Source organism: Gobio gobio (genome assembly GCF_949357685.1).
Source record: "Gobio gobio genome assembly, chromosome: 20".
NCBI classification, from domain to species: domain Eukaryota; kingdom Metazoa; phylum Chordata; class Actinopteri; order Cypriniformes; family Gobionidae; genus Gobio; species Gobio gobio.
This window is the reverse complement of record NC_137113.1, coordinates 37279612-37291275: the sequence shown is the minus strand read 5'-3', so window position 1 is coordinate 37291275 and position 11664 is coordinate 37279612. Positions and strand designations below refer to the sequence as shown.

The following is an 11664-nucleotide window of genomic DNA, read 5'->3' as shown; positions in this document are numbered from 1 at the left end:
GTAGTTCTCAAAATCGGACTAAAGTGTGCATTTCATGGATTCCCGAACGCTGGCACTACGTCATATTCTCGCGCATGCGTCGTGGAGGCACACACGGAAGACAATAACAAGTTGGATAAAGGTGTTATTTTGATTTTTTTTATGCGCAAAAAAACTATTGTCGTCGCATCGTAAAATTATTGTAGAGCCATTGTGGTGAGATGGACTTTGTAACGACGTTTTAAGTGCCTTTTATGCGTCTTGGGAGTGTAAATGTACTGAATGCCAATGGAGGCCTGTCTGAAGCCTTTCTCAGCCATCAGCTTTCAACAAAAATATCTTCATTTGTGTTCCGAAGATGAATGGAGGTCTTACGGGTGTCGAACGACATGAGGGTGATTAATTAATGACAGAATTTTCATTTTTGGGTGAACTAACCCTTTAAGAGGCATTCAGATGAGTGATATATAATTAATGAAGCCTAGTTATATTAATATAACAAAATTTGTTATATAGTTGCAGTTGCAAAAAATGATTGCACAACCACCAAATAGGTGGCGATGTGCACTAGTAGGTTATGTAAATCGCCATTAAACAAAAGAAGAAGTGGAAGTAGAATGGCGCGCTCTTTCTTCTGTTTCCATGGTGAATCATCGATTTGTTGCTCTGTTGAGAATGTGTGTTAACCAGGAACATACTCTGAGTTGTCTGAACTTATGCTGCCTTCACGTGCTAGCCTATCGGAAATTTGATAATTCCGACTTCTGAAGCTCTTTGCATTCAAGTTTCAAAATGTGAGGGTGTTCATGTGCAATTTTTACCAAGGAAACTCGTATTTATGATAATTCCGAGAGCACCTGAAGGCAGCATTATTCCCGGACCTCGAGTAAGCAAGGTTTGGCTTAATCAACAAGTTCAAGGTAGGTAGGCCTATATGTGACGGTAAGTTAACCTTCCTTTCTGGAATACCCCCCTGAAGTGGGACATTTAATTTGAGATATTCCTACGTCCTAACTCCTCTGGAACGCAGCACAAGAGCTTTGTAAGTTGTTTGCGTTCATTATTATTCTTATATGCGTTAAGATAATTTAACGCCGTCGTGGCGCTTTACAGACTGCTGTGTTTTTTGAGCCATTCCACCGAATGGGTATAATTTCAGTCCCCAGGACATTTTTTGTATAAATTTGCATGGAAATGAACTCTAAAATACATTGTATAATTAAGCAAAGTGTCCTGAACATTAATCTAACTGCAAATGTAAAATATAAAATGTAAAACATTATTAACTACTGACACTAAAAAACAAATTGTATTTGTTACATGTCCCCGGTATCTAAATCTAAACTTTATCATGAAATATAATCATTAAAATCGTTCAGAAATCATACTTTTTTTTGCATTGTTGTGTGACTCCATATACCATCTATGCTTAAAAAATATATTTTTAATAAAAAATCCATAATATGTTATATAAAATACACATTTTAGTCGTGACCCCAGGTTTTCACTCAGTCCTGTTATCCTCACACATTGCCCCCTCTAAAAACTTGGAACATGCCACTAGACAAGCTTTTCAAAAGGATGTTGCATCATCTGGATCTTATTTAGGCCATGGGAAGACCAAAAGTAAGTCCTCTCATTTTTATTTCTGTATATTTGATAAAATTGTAACTTTGACTAAGAAGGTCATATCTCAACGCACTGTCCTGTTACCTAAATGATTTCTTATAGGTTATTTGTTTATTTTAAAAATATTAACTTTAGGTAAGTCACTACAATTTTGTCAGTGTCCTCATACTATTAGCTACTTAGCCAAGTGGCAATTTTGGCATGTATTTGCTCATTTTGTGCTTAAAATCTCAATCCTGTTACTTTCAGTCCTGTTACTCATATGAAAAATAACAGGACTGAGTAGAGTCCTCTGTTTTGTTGATAAAAAAAATTGTGAATATTAGTTGATATAATATTCACCTGATTTATGAGTTTTACAGTTGAAATTACGAAAATTGTTTTAGACATTTAGCACACGGCTATGTACACACTCTCTCTCACACACACACGCACGCACGCACGCACGCACGCACGCACGCACGCACACACACACACACACACACACACACACACGGACACTCATTCCTGTTACACAGTCTTCATTCCTGTTACCAAGTGTTCATTCCTGTATCAAAAAAAATATTTTTTTCTAAAAAAAAAAAATTTGTTAAACCACTGTTTTCATCAGTTTTGTTTGGTCCATCATTTATACAATTGTTTAATAAAACAAATAATTAAAAAAAAATAATAAACTTGTGGCTTCATTCTTCTTTAAAATGAAAACAGTTAGTGTTTTTTATTAAAAAGTCTTCATATAGAGTTTTTTAATCTCAAATATTAATTATTTGATCATATAACCAACAATTTCTTTAAAATATTTACTATCTTGAAGGATAAACAAAGGAATTAATTGACATGGTTTTAAACATGCTTTTTAAATGGCACATGAGTTTTGGTAACAGGACTGAGAAAACACGCACCCATCTTCTGCTTAGAAACCTTGTGAAGAACTAAATAAAGTTACCTGAGACTGACCAATACACATTTTGAAGAATTAAATATGTGTAGTATTAGATTCAGTGTTGAAAAAAATAAAAAATAATAACATTTTATTTTTAAGAGTTACAACAAGCAAATGTCACCCATTCGGTGGAATGGCTCGTTTAACGTTACTGGTCACATTATAGAAATCATTTGTAGATGCTCACGGTGTACTCATTTGTGAGTTTCTGTTCTTTCTTTCTTTTTTCCTCTCCAAAACGACATTCTTTGAGATTTTATGAATGGGTAATGTACAGGAGTTTTGGTAGTATAATTTCCCAGCTTTTGAAGGCATGGGACACCCTGGGCAGGTGACCAGTCCATCACAGGCTGATGCTGTTTGTGTTTCACAAATCAAGCATCATATTCAAGGCGAGTAAAATAAGAATAGTACTTGTGTACACTATTTCCACAGAAACTTCAATGTTTTATTGAAAAGCAGCTTTATATTCAAAATGGAAAGCGGGAGCATTGAGCTGACCCCGTCTTACCGATGATACTTCAAAACACAATTTCTAAATATTCAGTGGAGCTAATATGCAGCATCATTACCCATAATACATCTGTTCTCGTCTTATCTCACTTCATGAGGTAGTATTTTCATATAGCAGTTTAGTTCATCTACAGAAGTTGAGTCCAACATCATTTGTGTCTCAAAAAAGTTAAAATATGTTATACAGTATGGGTATTTTATGCAGTCAGACATTCAAAATAAAGAATAAAACAACCTATAAACAGAACAATAATTCATCAGGAGAAAGCACAGTTTAGTCCTGGAATAAATCACTAAGACCGTTTCTCAATACTTAAGTCACTTCTTCAAAACTCTTCACTCATAGAGCACAACATCAGTCTATGTCGGCTAAACTGTGGATCATTTTTCATTGCTTTAGACACAACCACCATCTAAACACCATCTAAACACTATAAACCTACAGGCAAATTTGCATGTTTACATACTCATACAAAACTGTTAAACTTTAAGACAACAATTTGCTGCATTTCTACAGTATTAGCATACTAAAATATATTCAATATCTAAAAAATGAAATACTATCAAAACAATTACTCGTATAGCTGGACTCCTACACAAATGTTGGAGTTTAGAAAACGTTGCCTAAGTATTGAGAAATTGGTCCTAGTGATTGTAAAAAAAACCCAATGGTATATACATTTCTAATGTGTAATCTATTTAAATTTTTACTTTATCCATTATTAGATCAGAATATGGTTAAACGTCAGCCATGCCTCTTAGCATGGTTCACAAAAGCAGTAAACTTTCTTTCTTAAGATAAGAATTATCTCTGACGTAAAACTAGCCTATAAAGCTCCTCCTGTGGGATTGTTGAGTAATCATATGTCAGACTTTGTCTTCTTGGTATGAACTTTCACAAACGCATTTACAGATATCTAAAGATAAAATGTAATAGTTTCTATTAGTTATTAAGTTATTCTAACACACACATCTAGTCTATTGTTGATGGCTGGATGACTGATGGTAAAGGTGGGCTGTATGGTGGAGGAGACATGTACCCCTCCATCTCTGAGTCTGGTACATCAGAAATATCTAATTTAAAGCTGGCCTGTAAAACAAAACATGATTCAAAGTTAAAAACAGCATTTCAACATAGAGATTTACATTCTGTAGATAAAACCAGCCTAAGCTGCACACAACTGGATTCAGATAGGGTCCACGTCTAACCAGCTGAAAAGTTGGCTAAACTAAGAGACCACCTAAGACCAGTCCAGCTGCTTTCTTTTCTGGCGGGCGGGAGGACAGACCAGATAGATAGACAGACAGACAGACAGACAGACAGACAGACAGATGATAGACAGACAGACAGACAGACAGACAGACAGACAGACAGACAGACAGACAGACAGACAGACAGACAGACAGACAGACAGACAGACAGACAGACAGACAGACAGACAGACAGACAGACAGACAGACAGACAGACAGACAGACAGACAGACAGACAGACAGACAGACAGACATAGATAGATAGATAGATAGATAGATAGATAGATAGATAGATAGATAGATAGATAGATAGATAGATAGATAGATAGATAGATAGATAGATAGATAGATAGATAGATAGATAGATAGATAGATAGATAGATAGATAGATAGATAGATAGATAGATAGATAGATAGATAGATAGATAGATAGATAGATAGATAGATAGATAGATAGATAGATAGATAGATAGATAGATAGATAGATAGATAGATAGATAGATAGATAGATAGATAGATAGATAGATAGATAGATAGATAGATAGATAGATAGATAGATAGATAGATAGATAGATAGATAGATAGATAGATAGATAGATAGATAGATAGATAGATAGATAGATAGATAGATAGATAGATAGATAGATAGATAGATAGATAGATTAGATTAGATTATAGACAGACAGACAGACAGACAGATGATAGACAGACAGACAGACAGAGGATAGACAGACAGACAGATAGAGGATAGACAGACCGACAGATGATAGACAGACAGACAGAGGACAGGCAGACAGATGATAGACAGACATAGATACATAGACAGACAGACAGACAGACAGACAGACAGACAGACAGACAGACAGACAGACAGACAGACAGACAGACAGACAGACAGACAGACAGACAGACAGACAGACAGACAGACAGACAGACAGACAGACAGACAGACAGACATAGATAGATAGATAGATAGATAGATAGATAGATAGATAGATAGATAGATAGATAGATAGATAGATAGATAGATAGATAGATAGATAGATAGATAGATAGATAGATAGATAGATAGATAGATAGATAGATAGATAGATAGATAGATAGATAGATAGATAGATAGATAGATAGATAGATAGATAGATAGATAGATAGATAGATAGATGGACGGACGGACGGACGGACGGACGGACGGACGGACGGACGGACGGACGGATAGACAGACAGACAGACAGACAGACAGACAGACAGACAGACAGACAGACAGACAGACAGATAGATTGATAGATAGATGGATAGATAGATAGAGAGACAGACAGACAGACAAACAGACAGATATATATATATATATATATATATATAAGACAGACAGACAGATGATAGACAGATAGATAGACAGACAGATAGATTGATAGATAGACAGATGGATACATAGATAGAGAGACAGACAGACAGACAGACAGATTATAGACAGACAGACAGATAAGACGGATAGACAGATAGATGATGGATGAACAGACAGATGGACGAACCGATGGATGGGTGGATAGACAGATCAGATGTACCTCTGCATATGATGGTGGTGGACACACTAGATCATATGGGGGTGGTGTGTACTCAGAATCCCCATGGAAGTCTGTCTGGTCTCGTTCGTCTCTCTCTTCTCTCACATGAATGGGATTTGGAATCACATAGACACGGTCGCTGTTTGACAGGTCGAGCGCTGAGTCAGTGTCTGAGACTTTCCTGCAGAATTTGCAGCAGTACCTCAGTATACACAGAGCCACAGTCAGCCCCAGCAGTGGTGTCAGCAGCGTCCTACACATCATGACACATCTTAGTTTGATGCATTGCCTGCATTCAGAATGATTTTATGAAGTGTGTGGTGTTGTGCTGTGAAGAGTGTTGTACATACTGGAGATAGTAGTATATATACTCAGCCATTGAATCGGCCTGGAATGTCTGCAGAGAAAAATGAGCGATTAAGGAATGTACATCTGTAAGTTATCAGAACAAGCTGTGTAAAATGCGTTAGATTCAATGACGTGACGCTCACTTTTGGTGTACAGAGCTATTAAGTTATTCAAAAATGCAGCTAAAAGAGGCAGTGGCTTAAATGCATGTCTACAACAAGTTTTTCCATTTCTGAATTCAAATTCATTTTGATCATTTTTGGAGGTTCTTAAAGTAAAATAATAGTGTTATGTTCATCCTGAGATTGTGTTTTTATTAAGATGGAAGTCTCTGTAAGGCTCAAATTATTGAAACATATCTAAAATGATTCTCCTTCAGTCAAAAATGTGTAATTTGTATAAAAACAAACAAACAGTAATACTAGTACTACTACTAATACATTGTGCAGTCAAACTAACAAAAGTTTGTAGATAAATAATATGTGACCCTGGACATTCACAAAATATCTTCATGGAACATGATCTTTTCTTAATATCCTAATGATTTTTTGGCATAAGGCATAAAATTATGACCACATTCCTAATATTGTGTTGGTCCCCCTTTTTGCTTGACCCCTGAAGGTGTGCTGTGGTATCTGGCACCAAGATGTTAGCAGCAGATCCTTTGAGTCCTGTAAGTTGCAAGGTGGGGCCTCCATGGATCGGACTTGTTTGTTCAGCACATCTCACAGATGCTCGATTGGATTGAGATTTGGGGAATTGGGAGGCCAAGTCAACACCTCAAACTTGTTGTTGTGCTCCTCAAACCATTCCTGAACCATTTTTGTTTTGTGGCAGGGCATATTATTCTGCTGAAAGAGACCACAGCCACCAGGGAATACCGTTTCCATGAAAGGGTGTACATTGTCTGCGACAATAGGTGGTACGTGTCAAAGTAACATCCACATGGATGGCAGGACCCAAGATTTCCCAGCACAACATTGCCCAAAGCATCACACTGCCTCCGCCGGTTTGCCTTCTTCCCATAGTGCATCCTGGTGCCATGTGTTCTCCAGGTAAGCGACGCACCCGGCCATCCACGTGATGTAAAAGAAAACGTGATTCATCAGACCAGGCCACCTTCTTCCATTGCTCCATGATCCAGTTCTGGCCTTTGTCAAACTCGCTCAAATCCTTACGCTTGCCCATTTTTCCTGCTTCCTACATCAACTTTGAGGACAAAATGTCCACTTGCTGCCTAATATATCCCACCCACTAACAGGTGCCGTGATGAAGGGATAATCAGTGTTATTCACTTCATCTGTCAGTGGTCATAATGTTATACCTGAGCAGTTTTTATGTTACAATATTATTCCAACTCATTATATTACAGTACAGTATTATTTATGTAATTACTTAAATCATTATTTCTTTCTTTAATATTAATGTTTTATTATTAATTAATTTGTAGTTTTCATATCTGTAGTGTTCAGGTTGTCAACTGTCAGAAATGTGTTGCTTGTTGAAAAAAAAGAAGAAAACTACTACTAATAATAAGTAGTGCTGTCAAATTGATGAATCGCTGGAAGACCAGGGAGAGAAGTAACACCTTTTCTTTGAGCTGGTTGTTTGTGCTAGATCTCAAAATTTGATGCATGATAGCCACATTTGTCTACTAGAAACATAACTTACTTGGCCGTGTACGACACCTTCACAGATAATGCAAATACTAAAGAGTTCCGTTGTTACAACCTCCCCCACTACTGGGCTGAGTTGTAACACAGGCTGGGGATAGATAAAACAGAGCTAATTTGTTGAAATAAGATCGACGCAAAATCTAAAATTTATGCAAGAACGTTATTGAAGAAGTATATTTTGAATAATGTGTGAAACAACAAGTGTCGAAAAAACATTGTATTGTATTTTTACTTTTATTACTTTAAATTGAACAAAAAACTTACTTGAATTTGTCTTAACAGGGGATTTGATTGATAACTGGAATCATAAGGGGTTGGTTGTAACATTTTTAATGAACTGTTACAACTATCCCCACCCAAAACAGCCACAACATAGCTAACTGTTATAGCATGTGGGGTTGAAGTTAGCATGAATGAACATCAAATTAAACTAGAGAAACAGTTGTAAGTCAAATAGATAGATCATCAATGATTGCTAGGCAAATAATCTTAATAAAATGTTTTACTTTCTTTCCTGAAAATCGTTTTTTTTGGTCATAAAATCTACAATGTTGCTCATAGTCACCATTTCTCCTGTGAACTCAATAAGGTGATGGGAGTATGATATTGATGACATCACCATAGCTCTTTTCTGACTTGTCAAATTGATAGCGTTAACTAACCCCGTGTTACAACACTCCCTGGTCTCGCCCTATATATGTACATGTACTGAATGTGTGTGTGTATATTTAATATATATATATATATATATATATATATATATATATATATATATATATATACATATATATATATACATACATATTAGTGCTGTCAAATCTATACACACACACACATGCAAACATTTCTTATACATATACATGTGTGTGTGTATTCAAATATACATAATAATTATTATACACAGTACACACATTATGAAAACACAAACTTTTATTTTGATTACAATTAATCGCAATTAATCAATTTATCAGTACTAATATATATATACATACACACAGTAAATATATTACTTACATTTAACCTAACCGATTACTTAACCTATTTGACAGCACTACTAATAAAACATTAGAATTTTGAAAAATTGCCTAAATATCTTCAAAAATGTCTTAAATTACAGGACCGAATTGATGTCTTTCACGATCTTAAAACCTGTTTGATCTAAAGGCTTATTTTAAATGATCAACATTACTTTTGTAGAGAAATATAAATTATGCCTACATATGAACTGCTACGCAAAACAAAATTTTATATAAAAATGAAATGGATGAGTTGGAGTGAATAGCGAAGGAAAAGCAGCCATAAAGAATTCCATGTGAACTCCATCAATTTGTTTAAAATGCGTCCCAACTCTACATAACAACATGCTTTACATAACCTTAAGCAAGTTTCATAACCACCACTGAAGTTATACTTCCATCTAAAATATTTTCCAGGAACTTGTAAATTAGTCAAAAATATGTTTTCACATTATAGTATTTTTTAGAAATGTCATACTCACAACTGTTGTATGTCATCAGACCCAAACCTGAAGAAAGTGGAACTCAAAAGTCAGTCAGGCTGTACGTGTGTTTTAACTGTGATCGTAACCCCTGCCTGACGTCCCGTAGAGGACTTTGAGCTGGACACAGCAGTCATCCGGGGTTGGGTTTGTAAACAGCAGGATTTGCACCATTCAGAACTGAGAATGACTTTTCAATTCCAGTTCATTTCCTCGATTTGAATTGAGACTTCACAGGATAGAGATTTTTCATTCCCATTTTAATCAACAAAACTAGAATCAAAATGGAAAACAATTGTTTTAAATAATTTGTTTACATTTTCAATCTGGAAAATTTAAACTTTATATGTCATATTTCAGTTTATGGCTCATGGTGGAAGGAGACTTCATTTCCCACAATGCACCAGTTTACTCTACATACTGTATATTATACAATCAATGTTGCCTATTTATTTTGATATTCTGAAAACAAAGTGGTGGATGTTTTTGGTGCGCCATGTGAAAATGAAAGTGTTTTGGTTTCTTTGTTAATGGTTTTGACAGTATTGAGCTTATTTTAATGAAATGTCAGTTGAGAAAAAAATATTCTACATACCAGGGAACAAACAGTCATCGTTTTACCACAAAACTAGCACAATGAGTTTTGCGGTTTCAACATCCCGGTCAGCATGCCCATTTCATTCAAATTTACACTCATTTAAAGTCTCCCCTACTTTGATAAACGCATTTGATACTTTCATATGAAAGCCAGCAAATCACTCCAAAAACAATGTCCCAGTCAGACCAGACTGAACCAAATGTTGAAATAAATTGACAAATGCATACTCGGCATCAGATTCATAATCATGAAACCGTTTCAAAGCTTATGTGCTCAAAAGCAGCTCTAAATTAGGTCAAGGTTAGGTTCAGGTCAAAGATTCTGTGCTTTTCTTATCATTGCCCTTTATCTTTGTCTTAAAAGTACAGTTCTGCACTTACAGTGGAGGTCAATGGCAACTTGTTACCGCCACAAAGAAATCTCACAATTCTGACTTTATTTTGTACAATAGCTAGTTTATATCTCACAATTTGGACTGTATTACAATTGCAAGTTTATATCTCACGATGCTGAGATAAGTCAGAATTGTTAGTTATAAACTCAAAATTGCATGAAATAAAATCAGAATTGCAACTTGTGTTATTTTTGGGAAGGTTACTTTGTAAATGTAATCGGTTACAGATTACAAGTTAATGTAATAAGTAGTGTAACCATTTCACTAATATATTTAAGTAATGTAACCGATTACATTTGATTATTAATTTCCAGCACTGGAACGCATTTTTATCACTTGCCATGGTGGCCACTCTCAGACAGGTTGCAGCCTAAAGATTTCAGCAGGCTGTGGACTGATGTAATTGGCAGACGTGGTGCTCTGCAAATTCAAACGAGAGCCAATCAAAAGCATCACTTTACTAAACATCCTTTAAATGGCAGGGGCACAATAAAAAACAGGCAAAGCAACAAATTAATATTATTCAACATATCCTCGCTTTTTTCAGAAAATATTCAGATGTACCCCCCTTTGTAATTGTTAACATTTTCATAAGTAACGCTTTTCCACTGGCCAACGCGAGCGCACACAGAGGCCGAAATCATGCCTCTCGGCACTCCCGCCCTAAACACGCCTGGACCACGTCACACAATAACAAAAGTACACCAGCAAGAGGAAGATGAATTAAATAAATCGCTATACAAAAATATCAGAAGCTGTCCTTTAGTCTTTATTTACTAACTTGGACACCGCACATGGCTATTGACTGACCACGAAAAGATAACTTACTTGCATTTGTCATTCGTTAATGTCTCGCAGGCTTGCGTTGTTTTTTTTTTTTTTACAATTACATTTCGGGCTAAAAGTGTGTTGTATTGAAAGTGTACCGAGTAAAATACAGAGTATCGAAAATGTACCGAGTAAAATATTACTGAAAATGTATTAGTAATGCCTTATACTACTGCGTTACAGCAAAAAGTAATATGTTACTGTAATGCATTACTTTTGTAACGCGTTACTCCTAACACTGTCTAGTTACATGTAACTAGTTACTCCCCAACACTGGGTATAAAGTCCGAACAGTGGGATATAGACTTTAATTGCAAGAAAAAAAAAGTCAGAACTGTGGCAGGAACAAGCTGCCATAGATGTCTATGGGGCAATTAACTTGAAATTGTAAATGCATTTCAATAAACTTTTTTCTACAAAGTGGAAAAAATAAAAACGATCATG

The 11664-nt window shown here is 35.7% G+C and overlaps 1 protein-coding gene across 1 annotated transcript; it reads right to left on the bottom strand.

Moving 5' to 3' along the window:
* Positions 1–2625: 2625 nt before the first annotated feature.
* Positions 2626–9507, bottom strand: LOC307143721 (uncharacterized protein). Its single transcript, XM_079845481.1, has 4 exons — positions 9401–9507; positions 6229–6275; positions 5879–6131; positions 2626–4154 (listed from the first exon to the last, which is right to left on the bottom strand). Exons 2-4 carry the CDS (start codon positions 6255–6257, stop codon positions 4038–4040), a joined length of 399 nt encoding a protein of 132 aa, XP_079701607.1. The 5' UTR covers positions 6258–6275; positions 9401–9507; the 3' UTR covers positions 2626–4037.
* Between the last annotated feature and the right edge of the window lie 2157 nt (positions 9508–11664).

Excerpts from the sequence above, each read along its gene's own strand:
- LOC307143721 (XM_079845481.1), bottom strand. The coding sequence starts at position 6,257 with ATGGCTGAGTATATATACTACTATCTCCA. Across the intron at positions 6,132-6,228 it reads TATATATACTACTATCTCCA|GACGCTGCTGACACCACTGC; the intron begins GTATGTACAACA and ends CATGATGTGTAG. Across the intron at positions 4,155-5,878 it reads CACCACCATCATATGCAGAG|GCCAGCTTTAAATTAGATAT; the intron begins GTACATCTGATC and ends TTTGTTTTACAG.